Genomic DNA, 16,970 nt, shown 5'->3' with positions numbered 1-16,970 from the left:
GGTGGAGTAATTAGGACGTTAGTTTTGCTAGCCACAGATTTAAAGCTCTCTAATGTGAACTATAAAAGAGCTCACATCCCAATCATGGTCAAAGCCATGATGAGCCAAAGTGAAAATTTTGGATGCAAGTAAGAGGGAAATAGCTCACATGTAAAAGACAGTATGATCAATGGTGACTTTTCATGTTCAGTAATGGAGACCGGGTGCCAATAAAAAGATATGTACCCACTCTAAGGACTGTATCTAGCAAAAGAAAATCTTTTAATGGTGAAACAACTATAAACATATTCTTGTACTGAGAATGAGTGATTTTATAGCAGGTAGATCTGCTTTATAAGAAATGTAGGACATAGGAGACAGTGTTGAGCCTTAGTAAGAAAACAACAAATGAAAACAATAGTAAAGGAAGCCCTTTGGGTTGAAGGAAGACACTAGGTGATTTAAAAAAGAAAATCTAAGAAAAGAACTCATGGTAAGAGAAACGGCAAAACTGTGACTTGATATAAAAGACTCTTTAAATACATTTTCATTTCTCTTTCATAACATGCTTAAAAGCAAAATTTTATAGAGAAATAAATTTTTATTGATTAAAACATAAATTTAACATATTACAATAATAGTATAAAGGATTGTGGAGAAATAGTCATAATGGAGAAAAAGAATATAAAATATTTTATATTTTAGATTAGTATTACCCTGAAATTATTGTGCTATAAAATGTGTTTATCATTCCTTGAGTCATCACAAAAAAGTCACTCAAAAAAATTAAAAACACATTGATCAGAAGGTGGACAGAGTCTATAATATGAGTGCACAGAAAGCTGAAACCCAGGACTGTGAATTTGAGACCAGTTTGAACTGTAAGAGAGACACTATTTTAAAAAAAAAAAAAAAAATCAAAGGAGTAAAGAGATGGTTCATCAGTTGAGCACCCAGTTGGTTTTACATGCCTTTAATCCCAGCACTCAGGAGAATAGGCAGGCAACTCTCTATGGATGTGAGGCCAGCCTGGTCTATGTAGTGATCTTGAAGCCAGCCACAGATACATAATGAGAGCCTGTTTTAATATGCATTCTGCTCTTGCAGAGGATTTAAGTTCAGTTTCTAGCAGCCATATCGGGTGGCTCATAACTGCCTGTAACTCCAGCTCCAGGGTTGTATCTACCACCTCTGGCCTCTTCATAAATACATACACACATGCGCGCACACACACACACACACACACACACACACACGATTTTGAAAATAAATCTGTAAAATAATCAAGGTATTAAAATGACACATAAGGTACAGTAAGTAAGGAATAATTTACTGAGGACAGGAGACAGAAAGAAAACAAGATGCCATTAATTACATTAACTATGAATGGTCTTAATATTCCAATAAAAAGGCAGAGACTTTTTAGATAGGATAGCAAAGCAGGGTTAAAGTATACACTATCTACAATTCACATATCAAAGACACAGGTTGAAAATAAGAAGAAAGAGAAGGATGGCTTATACCAATAATACCCATTAGAAACTGGTATATCTATACTACCTTAAAACAAAATAGACTTTATATAATTCTAGAAGCAAATGAGGCATTTTATAATGAGATCTCTAATAATTGTAGCAATTGAAAAATGGTGTCATGCTTCCTTTCAATAATTGGTAGAATAACTAAACAGAATTGACAGAGGTATAAAGAAGTTGAAGAACATTCTCAGCCAACTGTCTCTAACTCACATCTGCACAGCACACTATCTGGCAGGGAGTGCTCTTCAGAATAATGCAAAAGTGAGGTCATTAAATAATATTTAGTATATCAGAAACCATTAATACTGTATAATGCATTTTCTCCAACCACAGTTGAATTATTTTAAAAATGGGCAACCAAAGGACATGGTAAAATTTAAAAAAATTAAATAACATGCTTTTAAATGCCTACAAGAGCCCCAAAGAAGTCACAGTGGGTACTTAAAGATGTGAACTAGAAGAAAAATGGAAACATGCCAGAACTATCTAATGTAGCACTGGAGTGTAATCTCCACCAGCTGTACAGAAAGAGAAACAAATTTGATCTTGGTAACATTAGCATCATCATCCTGAAGAAACAGCAGAAAGAAAAATCAAACAGGACCAAAGTAAGACCCAGAAAAGAAAAAGGGAGATGTTAGAACAGGTGCAATAAAATGGAAGTTTGAAATGTCAGAGAAAAAAGTCAACAAAAGTGTTGGTACTTAAATACTTCATAAAATTAACGGATCTTTTCAGCACATTGACTAAGAAAAGAGAGACACTGACAAAGCCAATGATGGCGAGAAGAGAAAGTTACAGTTCCTAAGGGGGCACCAGAAGATCGTGAGTGACATGAACAATGGCATTAGCACACAGCAGTGCTAATAAGTGAGGCTGCTTGCATGCAGTCAGCCATCTCCTAAAATGATACAGTGATCTAGCTGGCTCAAGGGCTGGATCTCTGAAATGATGTCAGCTCTTGGAGATGCAAGCAGGAATATCAGGAGTTCAAGGCAAGCTTGTCCTGTGTCTACCCAAGACCGTCTCAAATAAACAAAATAAAACTGACTCAAGGAAAAACCTGACTCTATGCTGTCACCACGTTTATCCAGTATTGTACTAAAGGCCAGACAAGAGAAAGAGACAAAAAGCATTAAGGGGACTCTTAAATAATCTTGATGTAACCTTTTTCTCAGTGAAAATTTAACTGTGTACTTGTTCTTTGAACACAGAATATGCTTCCCTGGGGTCCCTGTATGATTACATTAACAGCAACAGGAGCGAAGAGATGGACATGGATCACATCATGACCTGGGCCACCGATGTAGCCAAAGGTAATGTTCTTGCTATGCACCTACAGAGGGGGATCCTATAGGTAGCAAGGGGTAATTAGCTCCTCTGCATCCTAACATTTCCTACAGACATCTCTTTACAAAGCAAATATACAGTGTTGCTCAGTGTTCAATAGGGGAAGCAGCTTATATTTTGTTTTCATGGCAAAGATAAAGATATAGAAAGACTTCAACAGGAGTCTGTTCTGTGGAGGAATGCCTTAAGTACCTGCCAAGTTCCTCAGACAGGAAAAGTGAAAGCAAGCAAATTAACTTTTATGCTAATGCTGCCACTCACTACCTGTGAGTTAAATATAAGCAGCCCCATGTTTGGATGTAATTCCTTACATTTGGGCTGTGGTGATGAACTTACCCATGTATTCTTGCATCCGACATCTTAAATTTATCTTAACGTTCCATGTTTTTGAATATCAAAGCCACTTCTCTGCATGTCCATAGGGCACAAGGAGCACCTGTGAGTGTCCATAGACACAAGGAGCACCTGTGAGTGTACACAGGGCACAAGGAGCACCTGTGAGTGGCCATAGGGCACAAGGAGCACCTGTGAGTGTCCATAGACACAAGGAGCACCTGTGAGTGTCCATAGACACAAGGAGCACCTGTGTGTCCATAGGGCACAAGGAGCACCTGTGAGTGTCCATAGGGCACAAGGAGCACCTGTGAGTGTTCATAGACACAAGGAGCACCTGTGTGTCCATAGGGCACAAGGAGCACCTGTGAGTGTACACAGGGCACAAGGAGCACCTGTGAGTGTCCATAGGGCACAAGGAGCACCTGTGAGTGTACACAGGGAACAAGGAGCACCTGTGAGTGTACACAGGGCACAAGGAGCACCTGTGAGTGTCCATAGACACAAGGAGCACCTGTGAGTGTCCATAGACACAAGGAGCACCTGTGAGTGTCCATAGGGCACAAGGAGCACCTGTGAGTGTTCATAGACACAAGGAGCACCTGTGAGTAGGCAAGGTCCTGCTGATACTGGCGGTTGCCTGCAGCGTTGTGGAAATGCACCTACACGGATGGAAACACACTTTCTTATTGCACTTTACTGACGTTATGTTTTGGGTGCTCGGCTAATTACACTCCTGTTATTACTTAATGGTACTTAGGATGGATAGACAGCAAACAAATCAAGTGACAGCTTCCAGCTGTGCTCTCTCTACCTTAGAGTTCCCGATTCCTAGCTGCAGCACCCACTTCGCCCTCTGTCACATGGTCCTGTCTGAGGGCCAAACCTCTTGGTTTCCGGGTAAGGCTGTAATCCTCTCAAGTTTCTCAAGAGAGCTGCTTCTCCACTTTAGAGTAGGGAAGAAAAGGAACAGAATTAAGTAGCACAATGGAGGCAGAGATGCAGGGTAAGGAAGATGGGAAGAGTCCCAAGTCACGAGCCATTGATTAGAGAGTCAATCTAAAAGACAAACTCTCAGTGTTTGGCCTCGGGAATTGGGCCCATTTACTCATAATCCTAAGTGATACGTAGCATGTAGGAATTATTTCAGATGGTCAGTGACAGGAAAAAGGAGTCCATACTTTAAGATTGACTTCAACCCTCTCCCCTACATCTACACGTAAACTTTAAACAGCAAAGCGTGACTCTGGTTGATTCTGTTTCTGTGCCTTTTGGTTTGACCATGATCGAAGCCACTGAAGCACTAATGTGTTGAGACATCAGAGCATGAATAATTCATTCTGAGGGTTGACTCATGCATTTGAAAATAGGCATTGCTCAACGTCTTTGCTGTTGAGAGTGGCACTCAAAGCTGCAAGGACACTCCTCCTTTCCAGAAGGAAGAGGAGGAGTGTGGGCGCGCACATCTGCAGCTGTGTGCGAGGGGCAGTTAGAGCAGGCTGGCTGAATGCAGCCTCAGTCCAAAGTCCCCCAAACCTCCTCCCTGGTACCTTACTAAGATTCACAGATCTTACTAAGGATTCACAAATATGCCCAATGGTGACACAGCCTCTAATCCCAGCGCTTGGGAGGCAGGGGCAGGAGGATCTCTGTGAGTTCAAGGCCAGCCTGCTCTACAAAGTGAGTTCCAGGACAGCCAGAGATGTACATGGATAATCCCTGTCTTGAACCCTTCCCCCCCAATTAAAGAGAGAGAATTCTCAAATAATTGAACAAGATGAAAATGGCTTTTTTTTTTCAGCCCTTTTCAATAGTTTGCAATAAAAACAAAGAAAGTGACTCAAAAATTAAATTGAATTTTCTGATTACACTAAGTTTTCAATCAAAGCTGGGTACTATGCACTGTGCACCAATAATCTGTGGGACTTTTTCTTCTGATAATCTGACACAGAGTAGAAAGTGCCTATATTTAAAGATTTTATAGTCAAAGCTTCCCTTTTGAAATCTTTGTCAGCAAGTATAAAAGTCGTCTGTTCTTGCTTCTAATCATAGTCAAATAGACTGTACGTGAAAATTATTTGGAAATTTGATTTTAAAACAAGGAAGTAACTATGGAAATCAGCCATGTCGACTACGAAGTGCCGCGCAGGAAGCAGCATTGAACTTTACAGTTTGAATGTGCAGAACTTGCTATTAAATGAGACCCTTTATCCCAGTTACATTAACTTGATTCTTTTCAGTGATATCATTATATAACAAGAGTTAAAACTTTTTTCTTATTTTCTTTGTTCTTTTGATGCCTCAACATATAATAACCAGAGTAGTAGAAGAAGAGCTATTAATTAGTATTAATAATTCACCTTTACAAAATTCTGTGTATTAAAAAAAACAAGCATACTTATTAAATTACTTTCATGGGCATCTCAAAAACAAAAAAAGGTTCTTTCCTTTTAATGTGGAGTGAGGAAGGACTGTTTCTTCTACTGTTTTGAAAAGAGAACCCGAGAAATGAGAAGGAAGTACTGTTTAGAAAATGTTTTCCCCTATATTATCTGTTTTTGCCTAAAACAAAAAAGACCAAACACTTTTAAGGGAATAACCATGAATATATCTTGAAGTGTGATTTTTTTTTCATTCAAAATAATAAAATTATTGGCATTTGATTCACCCAGTATATAGAGTACCTTAATTCATATTATAAATAGATGAGAGTGAATTTGGAGATTTCTTCTTGTGAGAAGAAAAATATTGTGTAAGCATTGTGCATCCACACACCCTTACCCACCAGGGGACCTGCTGCCCACCTCATCTGTCTCACTCTCGGGTCTTGAAGAAAAGTGTTGCTGCAGACATCCAGGGGAGAGATGAGGAGCCCAAACTCAAGCAGACGTAGCATGCACTTGGTAGTGGGAAGCTCCGGGGTCATTTGGGTCATTTTGCCGCACTGTTTTCATGCAGATCTGAGAAAATTACGGTGTCTTTCTTAGGTACTGTAAGGAATGAGATTATCCAGAGTAAAGTTCTGCATTGGCTATAGGGGAGAGAATGTTACTAATGTAGACATATGTGATTTTTGTTTTATGGAGCATGGAAGAGGAGAACATATGAACTTATTTTTTGCTATGGATTTCTTTGCAAAGTTGTGAATGTGCATACTGATGCAATATTGCAAACCATTAATCTTCTTTCCCTCTTGCACGAAAGGGATGCACTACTTACACATGGAGGCTCCGGTCAAGGTGATCCACAGAGACCTCAAGTCAAGAAATGGTAGGTGGTCACACCTTTTGATCTTACCATTTCACTACAGGTCACTCACGCACCTGCTCATAAAACCAGCATGATGCCTTATGGGTAACTCGTTGTTGGTCCACACTCTACTGTGAAAGCATTGTCACTCTCAATAAATATCAAAATCTTTATGTTATTTGAGAACGTTGCCTACTGTTCTACTGTGTGAGTCTAACACAGGGTGGAGACAACTGGAATGCTTATGTCTTTTTTTTTTTTTTTTTTCTAAAATAAGAAATGTTTAGCCTAATGCCTTTTGGCAAAGTTTTTTTTTTTTTTTTTTTTTTTTTTTTTTAACACATACATCTCTAATTATTTCCTTAGGATCCTTTTCTAAAATGGGCATCACAGGTCAAAATGTGTAGTCATGTATTTTAAGTCTCCCATTTTTAGATGCTTCCCTCTGCCAGCAATTTTGAGTTTTATCTCGGAATTACATGGTATACATCTTTTGGTCACTCATGCCCATATTACCTGGAGTAGTGCCCAAAGAGAACCAGCGTGCTTGAGGGTTCAGAACGCAGAAGCATTCCTTTTTTCCTTTTTCTTTTCTGGGCTGTCTATACTTTATGAGCCTATATTTATCCTTTGGAAAGTGGTTGTCTTAAAATAGCTCCCAGGATTAGACACTACCCTCTTCCATTACGTCACTTCAGAGTTATCAGAAAGGCAGTAGGACTGTTTAGCTTTGGAGCTAAGTAAGCATCCGAGTTTGCTGCTTAAGAGAAGGAGAAAGAAAGCAGCCCTTGCTATGGGTTATTTCACACTTCCCAGTGGCTCTTGGGTAGGGAGGAAAAGCATTTAATTTTAAACATTTAAGACTACTACAGCTAAAGCGGGAATTTACCAACAGGGTGGTGACAGCAAGGGGCAAGAGGAGCCTGGCCGGGGCCCAGGGTGGGCTGCTCACACTCCAGGCTAAGGTCTGGCAGGTGGTTAGCGAGCAGGAACGGCAGGAAGGTGTAGGCAGCAGCCACTATCAGAACCCAGGCTGGCCCCTCCTTACCTGGTCAGCTGGCATGGCTGACTGTCACACCCTGTCCGTCCTCACTTAATCTTCGGTTCTTCTGAGACAGACATACTTGTGATATAGAGCTGGCGAACAGGGGGTCATTAGAAAATATTCTCTAACTAGGTAGGAAGTAGCAGGGTTTATGACCAAAATCTCAATCTAGGCTATTAGTTTCAATATAAACAAATTACTTGATTTTCTTAAACCCATGTACTTAGCATAAAGGCTATACAACAATGGTGAATTCCTCACGTTAAAAGAGAGAGAGAGAGAAAGAGAGAGAGAGAGAGAGAGAGAGAGAGAGAGAGAGAGAGAGAGAGAGAGAGAGAGAGAGAAGGTATGTAGTTGATAGGAAACATTAGCATACCAGCCTGACTTGGGCAATTTATTTTTAGAGGAGTAGGAGAGAGACTTCGTTTTCTGTAGTGTTTTTAAAAACTTAAGTTATGGTCTAGCAAGATGGCTCAGTGGGTAAAGGCACTTGCCAAGCTTGACAACCTGAGTTAAATCCCCAGAAACCACGCTTTAGGAAGAGAGGACCGACTCCCACAAGTTATTCTCTAACCTTCACGTGCTTACCTGATCTATAGGCACCCACACACATACATACACACACAAAATAAGTACATAAGCCAGTCAAAACATATCATTAGTGTATATATGTGTCTGGTGTGTGTTTGTGTACATGCACATGCTGTGTGTAGTGTGCTTGTGAAAGGCAGGGAACAACTTTGTGGGGCCGTTCTCTCCTTCCACCTTTATGTGGGTGGGTCTCTGGGGTCCAATGCAGGTCACCAGGCTTTCATGACAAGTGCTGAGCCATTTCTCCAGCCTCCATAGTGTTTTCATAATGTTGTTTTTCAATGAGCACTTGCTAATCTTACATTAAGAAAGGGGACTAGGCACGTATTTTAAGAACAATCGAATATTAATAGTAATATTTACTTGCATTTTTATTTGAAAAAAAGTATGCATCTCATTCCTCCCAACCCCACATTTACTTTGAGGCTATTTTTATGTATTAGATCACACAGAATGTTTTCTCCAGCTACCAGAATTGCTAGGAACAGCTGCTGTATTGATGAGCTATCATGCTCGAGGCCCTGTGTGGCTTATTAAACAAATGCCAGAACCGAAACCCTTGAGGCTTCAACCCTCAAGTTCTTCTCTTGTCTTCCCCCCCCCCCCATACCAGCCCTTCTTCTGTGTCAACACTCCCAAGCTGATGTTGGCTTTGAAAGTGTGTATTATAAATACTTGCATAGATATTTTACATGAGCTTACAATGTATTATGTTCAAACTGACCATCTCATCTTCCCCCTGCGGCCTTAAAAAGCCATTGCCTCATTCCCTTTCATGGTACAGTACCAGTTGCTTCTGTTTCCCTCGCTGCATTTGTATGAAACAAGTACCTTGAAAGCCATTTGGAGCAGCACCTCATGGAATTAAGCTTTATCTCCCTTGTACCAACTCTCAAATTCAGAAAATATTTTCATTTTACCTTTCATAATATAAAATTCTCTGTTTCTCACTCTTACTCTGTTTCTCTGTCTCTGTGTCTCAGTTTCTCTATCTTTCTGTCTTCTCTCTCCCTCTGTGTGTGTGTGTGTGTGTGTGTGTGTGTGTGTATGTTTTGAACAGGGTCTTGTTATATATCCCTGACAGGTTTGGTTTTTGCTATATAGCCCAGGGTGGCCTCGAACTCATGGTAATTCTCCTGCCTCAGCCTGGGATTACAGACACACACCACCGAGCCCAGTTTATGCTGTGAAGTTAGAAATGTAGTGATATAAAAATCAGAAATATGAGTCTGTGCTTTTCTTCAGTGTAAGACATTTCAAACACGAATGACTGTCATGGTTTCTCCCTGCTCTTTTTCAGTTGTTATTGCTGCTGATGGAGTCCTGAAGGTAAGGCTGTTTCTTTTCATTTGGAGAAAGGTGTTCATTTCTGATAGAGGTCTTAGGACCGATACTCTCTCCTTAGTGCTGGGTAGAAAGCTAATGTTGGTTCCTGTGTCCTCAGATCTGTGACTTTGGTGCCTCTCGGTTCCATAACCACACAACACACATGTCCTTGGTTGGAACTTTCCCATGGATGGCTCCAGAAGTTATCCAGAGTCTCCCCGTGTCTGAAACCTGTGACACGTATTCCTATGGTGTGGTGAGTGCATTTCTCATTTGTTTACCAAAGGACATAGGAAGAGCAAACAGCCTAGAGAGGAACGTGGCCACAGTTTAGCTTGTCTGACACAGGAGGATCATCTGTGGTGGCAGCATAGGGACAGAGCTTTCTAGCTGTCACAGTGTGTGCTTTGATCACGTATGCCCTGCATTGAGAAGAACCATCACTACTTCATAGAACCTCATCAGTGTTGGGTCTGTCCCACCCCATTCTGTGAGTGCTGCTGTGTGGGGTGGAAATAGGGCTGTAGAATAGCTGTGTCATTCACTGATACTTCCCGTCTCTTGGAACACACTTGATTGTCAATAAATAGATTGCTCGCATGGTGTGTGACCACCAATAGCTGCCGAGTGAGCTAAACTCAAGTATTTCCAAAACTACAAAAGAGCACATAGTTAGACCAGATAACCTTGTCCAGGTCTGCTGCAAGTCCTATAAAAACCAGTGTTGAAGTTGTTACTTGAGAATGACAAGAGATGGGAGGAACAAGGGTAGAATGCGGGAGGAACCTTTGGGATAAGGACCATTTGGGAGGGAGAAGCTTCGGGTAGGGTAGCTCCTGCAGGAAGGCATTCTTTCTGACCCCTTTTTTGAAGGTGTTTTTTTTTTTTCTCAAGTGTTGTATACCCTTTAAAAAGCCCAGAGCATGTGGGGATTCTGCGTTTCCAGGCCTCATCTCAGACTATGCTTTGTATACCACTTCCCCATTTACAGATTACCTTGCAAAAGGACACTGTCATTGTAAGACAGCTTGGACCCCCTCAGCACACCCTTTTTCCTGAGGTGGGAGGTAACAGCCAGGGAAGGGCCACATGTCAGGCATGCCCCTTTCCCTTACAAATCTGCTGGCTTCCTAGTGTGTGGGGATTTTCCTGTTGTCTAGTGCTTCCTAAATCATGAACTCTTATACACAGGTAAATTTTGTTGGCTATTGAAAACAATTTCAAGAATAGATTATGTGTTTTGGGCTAAAGTCTAAGGGTTTTGTTTTTTTTTTTTTTTTTTGTTGTTGTTTTTTTTTTTTTTTTTTTTTTTTTTTGAGACAGGGTTTCTCTGTGTAACAGCCCTAGATGTCCTGGTATTCACTTTGTAGACCAGGCTGACCTTGAACTCACAGAGATCTACCAGCCTCTGCCTCCCTAGTACTAGGACTAAAGACATACACCACCAGGCCCAGAAAGGCTAGAGTTTTAAAGGTTAAAGGATGACAGTAGTATCCACTTTAAATATCTAATTCCTCATAATTCTGAATGTTTCTAAGAATGAAAACCATGTTACTACTTAGAGCAAAGAAATACTTCTCATTGATAGGAAGGGAGAAAAGGAGTAATAGTTCCAGAGGACACCAGCTTCTGAAGCTGTATTCTGTAATACTGTGCGATTGTCACACACTGGTCTGGAAATTCTGAAAACAGGAGCTTTGTTACAATGTAACACTTGTTTTGCTAGGACTTAGCTGGGTGGGGGAACACTCACCTGGTATATACAGTTCCCAGCACTACAGAAAGAAAACCCTTAAAGCCTTTTTTGAAGTTGTTTTCTCTTACCAAGTCACATTCCTTTACTTTAGGGAAAATGATTGCTTATTGAGTTAGTCTTTGGACTGGACATCAGCGTAGGTTGATTTACATTTCACGAGCCTCATTTCACGCCACTGAACAGAAGCCAGAGTGCTTTCTCTATAAGGGACCAGGCAGCCGTGGCTTGCCTTTGCCGACTGCTTACCCTCTGGCAGCTGAGGCTGCTTCACAGTTCCTTAAACATGACAGAACCGTTTTTTGCTTCAAGCAGTCCAGACTCTACAGACCTTCTAGGGAGTGAGGGGATTCAGGAAGACATTAGAGCACCTGCAACAGGTGGGTCATTTGGCCATGGTCCAACTGATCATGTGACTGAGTGGGAGGCCAACTCTCCTTGCACGCACAGGTGTATATAAAAATAGAGACCCATATGGACAGCCATGGTTTTAAATTAGTTTGCACAGTTTTGTTAATCAGATGGGTTTTGAGGCTTATTTCCTACTCCAGCAGTCCAATTCTCCCTAAGCCTTGGAATTTCTCCAATTAAAAATATTTGATCTAAAGTCACAGCTATGAGTTATGTATAGAATGAACTTCTAGTTTCAATATTATTGCATTTATGAAAATAAACCCTGTGTCACTGTCTTCCAAAAGTTTTCAGATGCCTGGACACTGTGTGAAATGCAGCAGTCTGCCTTTCCTTAAGAGCGTGCCCTCTTGGTACCTATAGCCAAGAATCAAGCCTCTTCCCCAGGAAACCAGAGCTGCTGAGCCATGACTTCTGGTACCAAGCTAGGACTCACCTGTGTCTCTAAATCCCCTTGGCAGTCCTCACTGATCACTTCCTTAACCATCTTCCTGGAGCTGGAGCTTTCCCATTGTCTATAAAAACCTTTCACTCCAGAGACGGTGAGCTGCTTTTGAGGGAAGGGCTCTGTGTTCACATAGGAGGCCCTCAGGCTACATGGGTACCACCCCTACCTTTGCTTGCCGTAGTTTGGCTTTCTTGGGGAGGAAGATGGTTTTGCTCTTTCGTTGTTAAGTCAATGGCTCACTATGCAGCTCTGGCTGACTTGGAATTTCTTATGTAGGCTAGGCTGGCCTGGAACTCACAGAGATCTGCCTGTCACCTAACCTCTGGTATTAAAGACATGGGCCATCCTGCCTACTGGGGAAGGGACTTAACAGGAACTTAATAAACCATTTCCTAAGACTACACTCCACCACACACCAGCTGTAACTTAGAACCCAACTGCCCAGTCCCCTGACTGTGTCAGTCTCAATTCCAAATCCATGCAAGAGCCTTAGCAGAAATGTCTCCATACCTCTTTAAAGGCAGCTTCTAGGAGGCTGAAGAGGACCTCTTTTCAGTTCCCAGCACCCACATGGGGGTTGACAGCCGTCTAACTCCAGTCCCAGAGCACCCGATGCCCTCTTCTGGCCTCTGCAGGAACTGCACACGTGTTGTGCACAGACATACCTTCAAGCAAACACAATATAAAGTATATATAAATCCCAAAACAGCAAAGCTAGCATCTGGGGCTGAGAATGGCTCGATATAATAAAGGCATTTGCTGGCAAGGCTGAGGACCTGAGTGTAATCCCTAGGAGAATCTACACGGTAGGAAAAGCAGAATCTCACAAGATGGTGACCGATCTCTACATGCATGTCATGCATAAAATAAGTAAAGATTAAACCATCTTCTGTTGTTAGTTTCTCTTTAATAAGTGAAGTTTGACTGAAAATGCTGTCCTGCCTCCCAGATGACTCTGTTTGAAGAACTCCAGGAAAGTCAAGTGTGCATTCAGGAATGCATTTAACACTGTCCCTTCTCTTTCTGTTCATTTTAAATAAGCATCATCAGTGAAAGGGAAAAGCCAAGGCTTCTGTCAAGAACCCTCTGTTTTAAACGAACATGAAAAAACATTGTGAGTTCCTAGTGGGTTGTGCACCAGAAAGAGAGAGTTTTTCCAATTGAGGCCATGTCAGGTATAGGAGTTTGTGATCCTCGAATTCAAAAATAGCAGCAACCTAAAAAACAAAACAAAACCCCTATGTGTGTGTGTGTGTGTGTGTGTGTGTGTGTGTGTGTGTGTGTGTATTGCAGAATTATGGTATCCCTTCAGAAGGAGCATTGTTCTAACATAAAACATCCCATAGTTCATGAAGAACACGGCCATCAAAAATTGGTTTCTGAAACTCACCCAAAAAAAGACATGTTTTTGCTTTTTACCTTTCTTGGATTGATAATCTTGGTTTGCTTCTAAGCTCATGACAAGACTAAGTAGCCTTGCACTGCCTTCAAAGAAACTTCCTATTTCCAAATCATGTTAGGCAGGCAGTTGTCCTTTATCCTTTTACAAGGAGGGGTATTTTTGCACTCTCAGGATAGTGTCTCCTGGAAGGTGGGGAAGCATGTTTAGTATATGATCTGCGAAAAAGAAGGGCACAGATGACTGGAGGGCAGCCTGGCAGAACACATGCCTGTCACCCTGCCCTGTGACAAGGGTAACCCTCCTAGAAGCTTCCAACCAAAGCCAGCTTGGGCTGTGCTAGCTTAAGAGGCAGCCTCTGCAACTTGTCTGGAGCCCTGTTCCAGAAGCAGCCTGGCTCAGGTAATGGCTTCCTATTGTTTGTGAGAGAAAAGGCAGAAACACACAGTCTCATCCAAGTTTCTGTTCTGTAAACTGAAAATAGAAATTTCCCTAGTGAGTGCAGTTTAACTGGGAGGGACGTCTGATATACAACGAGTTGGAAAATATTTTTAAGGTGAAAGATCACAGCAGTGTTTGGCCTGCATCCTCGGAACTGGTATTTTAAGGCATTGGCTTACTGTATTTTTAGACCTCCAAGTGACTTCCTCAAAAAACTTACTTTTTTGTGCCAAATGTCATTCTTATTGAATGTAGAAAAAAGGCCATTCGGGCTTGTTCTGCTTTCATTTGGGTACATTCCCAAGTCTGGGATTAATAAAGGAAGATCATGGGAGGTGCTGACACTGGAACTGAATACAAGACCTTGTGTGGGTTCCGGAGCTTGAGGCTTCTGGTGGTGAGCAAACCTTTCCACAGTTCTGAGTCCCACGAGAACCTCTCTTGGCTGTCGTAGCTATTCAGATACACAGACAGACAGAGTGACACTGCCCAGATGTTTCACATTTACAGCTCTTAACTTACTAGAATTTTGGTATTTTCCAGGCAATTATTTTGATCTAAAAAAATGAAGAAGAGGTAGCTTTCTTGTGTTATTTCCTCAGACTCTTAGAGGGGCTGCATTTTACTGTGTGGGTAAATCCCAGGCAGATTCCAAATGTGATATGTGTGTGTGTGTGTGTGTGTGTGTGTGTGTGTGTGTGTGTGTGTGTGTGTGTGTTGATGAGACTGTGTGTTTCTGCCTTTTCTCTCATAAACAATAGGAAGCCATTACCTGAGCTTGGCTGGTTCTAGAGCAGGGCTCTAGTAACAGAGGACTAGCGTAGTCCAAGCTGGCTTTGGCTGAAGCTCCTGAGAGGGTAACCCCTGTCACTGGAGAGGGTGAGTCTGAAAGGGGGAAGCTTGAATTGTTCACCTGAGTGTTTGGGGACCTGAAGCATTTGATTTCTTTGAAGCTGCCACCTTTTTCCATTTTCCGCAGCAATGTGGAATAGATCAATTTTCCCACTCTTTGCCTTCTTTCCCCCTCTGTCCCCAGTACCAACAGAGTGTGGTAATCACAGCAAATTGAGGGACTCCATTTCCTGTTCAGCCTAGCTCTGCCCCTCCCCTGCACAGGCAGGGTGACAGGGTGACTACATACCTGTGCTGACTCTTACCCTCCCTCGCTTACAGCCAGCATTAGGCTCGTCTCCTTCTGGGATGCCCCTTACCTTTACCTAATCACTTATGTGACTCAAATGGAATTATTCAGTAGCTCTTCTGAAGAAGTACCTTACACACTTGATTAAAAGCCCAAAGAGGCTTCAGGGATTTTTTTCCCCCTCATGCTTGAGGAGCATCTGCCAATTTCCCTGATTTTCTTGCTAATTATCTTCGTATTAGCCAGCATTCATTTAACATGTTATAGCTTGAACAAGACAGCAGGCTGGCTGAGGATATAATGGCTGTACAGTTAAAGGCTTACAGGATTACTCAAATAGAGCCATGCACGCCTATGTAGAAATGGGCTTTTGAGTTTGCAGCAAGGGAGAGCAAACATACCTTGCAGAGTTGTCACCCTGAGTCTGTCTTGACTCCTCCGCACCTACAGCAGAGCCTGTTGTGTTCTCTGCTGCACCGGAGCTACCTCAGCCCTAGAATTACATGAAATGAGAGCACGGCCTCCAAATAAGAAAGCAGTGTGTGTCGCCGCTGTCCCACTTGGTGGCTGAGCATCTGTAGGCAAGTTTATCTGACTTCCCTGGACACCCATTTCCTCATCCACAAATTGAGGGTGATATCTGAGGCTCGATAATGATCAAGGTGACACAAGTAATGGGCATTTGGAGCATATTAGGCACTCAATAAATTATAGTGCTTGTCATATTATGATTATTAGCAAAATTAGAATTGCTTTTGTGCTTTGCAAAGTACTAATAGACAAATCTTTGCGGTATCAGGCTGGCATGGTGACACACACCTGTAATTCTAGCACTTGAGAGGCTGAGGTGGGAGGATCATGAATTCAAGGCTAGCCTGAGCTACGCCAGACTCTGTTTCAAAAAAAAAAAAAAAATGGATGCATTGGATGCTTGTTTGAATAAAAAGAGACAGCAACTGGGTGTTCAAATCCCCATTCCTCAGTGTTTAAAGAGAAGCCAAAATCTCCATCCTAACACTAGTTGTCACACTTCCTTGAGTTTTACACAGTTGAGTGCACATATTTACTCATGCATATTTATACATACTCAGCTTATGTGTGCATTAAATTGTGTTATACTTTAGAATATGGCATAATATATGTAAGTAGCAATGGATCCCTTAGACTGACTCATTCTGAGAGAAATTTGTACAAATCACAAAATCTAAATGTTATAATTTTACAGATATCTACCAGAATAGGACAGATGAGTTTGCTAGTGATTTGAACTGGGGACTTTATTTCTGTTTTTGTTTTTTAATGTGAGCATTATTGAACCTTTAAAAACTGGATTGAATTCCTTGTTACTATCTAATAAAAAAATGTATCTGAGATTCAAGGCAGAACAACTATTCCCTGACAAATTACAAAACCTAGTGTGTGGGAATATGTGAACATCCCAGTGAGTCAAAAGATCAAGTTTAATCACTAATATAAAATTTTAAGTGTAGGCACTCCAATTCCTAAAACAAGTTTTTTCTTTATATTCAAAGAACATGAAAGTATATAACATATGGTAGAAGTCCTATGTGTGAATACATACATATATTGTCTAAGTTCTACAGATGGTTGGCTACGCCTAGTAATTGGATACAATTAAATGCTAGCTACGTTTTCAGTAATATACCAATATAAAGTACCAGAATAAAAATTCAATTTTCTTTTTGTTATAGGTTCTCTGGGAGATGCTAACAAGGGAGGTCCCCTTTAAAGGTTTGGAAGGATTACAAGTAGCTTGGCTTGTAGTGGAAAAAAACGAGGTAAGACTCCGTTTCTCCATTCAGGTGCATAGATCAGAAAACAGTATTGGGGTTTTGCAAAAGACTTTTTCATCTTCTTCAAATTGAAAGTAAGTTCACGCTTATGGAAAGATTAGCAGTAGGAGCTAACACAAAGGGTCAAAGTGATGTTATTCCTCATGAATGGA

At 41.4% G+C, this 16,970-nt stretch overlaps 1 protein-coding gene across 3 annotated transcripts in view; it reads left to right on the top strand.

Annotated features, from left to right (window-relative positions):
- Nucleotides 1-16,970, top strand: part of Map3k20 (mitogen-activated protein kinase kinase kinase 20) — a 152,461-nt gene that overhangs the window by 71,118 nt on the left and 64,373 nt on the right. For all 3 annotated transcript variants that reach the window (XM_051184475.1, XM_051184477.1, XM_051184476.1), the window contains exons 4-8: nt 2,732-2,833; nt 6,405-6,470; nt 9,386-9,414; nt 9,530-9,667; nt 16,717-16,803. In XM_051184475.1, the coding sequence (XP_051040432.1) occupies nt 2,732-2,833; nt 6,405-6,470; nt 9,386-9,414; nt 9,530-9,667; nt 16,717-16,803 (422 nt within the window). The remainder of the gene's footprint in view (nt 1-2,731; nt 2,834-6,404; nt 6,471-9,385; nt 9,415-9,529; nt 9,668-16,716; nt 16,804-16,970) is intronic.

This window comes from Phodopus roborovskii, unplaced genomic scaffold (assembly GCF_943737965.1).
Source record: "Phodopus roborovskii unplaced genomic scaffold, PHOROB, whole genome shotgun sequence".
Lineage (NCBI taxonomy): Eukaryota > Metazoa > Chordata > Mammalia > Rodentia > Cricetidae > Phodopus > Phodopus roborovskii.
This window is presented reverse-complemented; position numbering and strand designations above follow the sequence as displayed.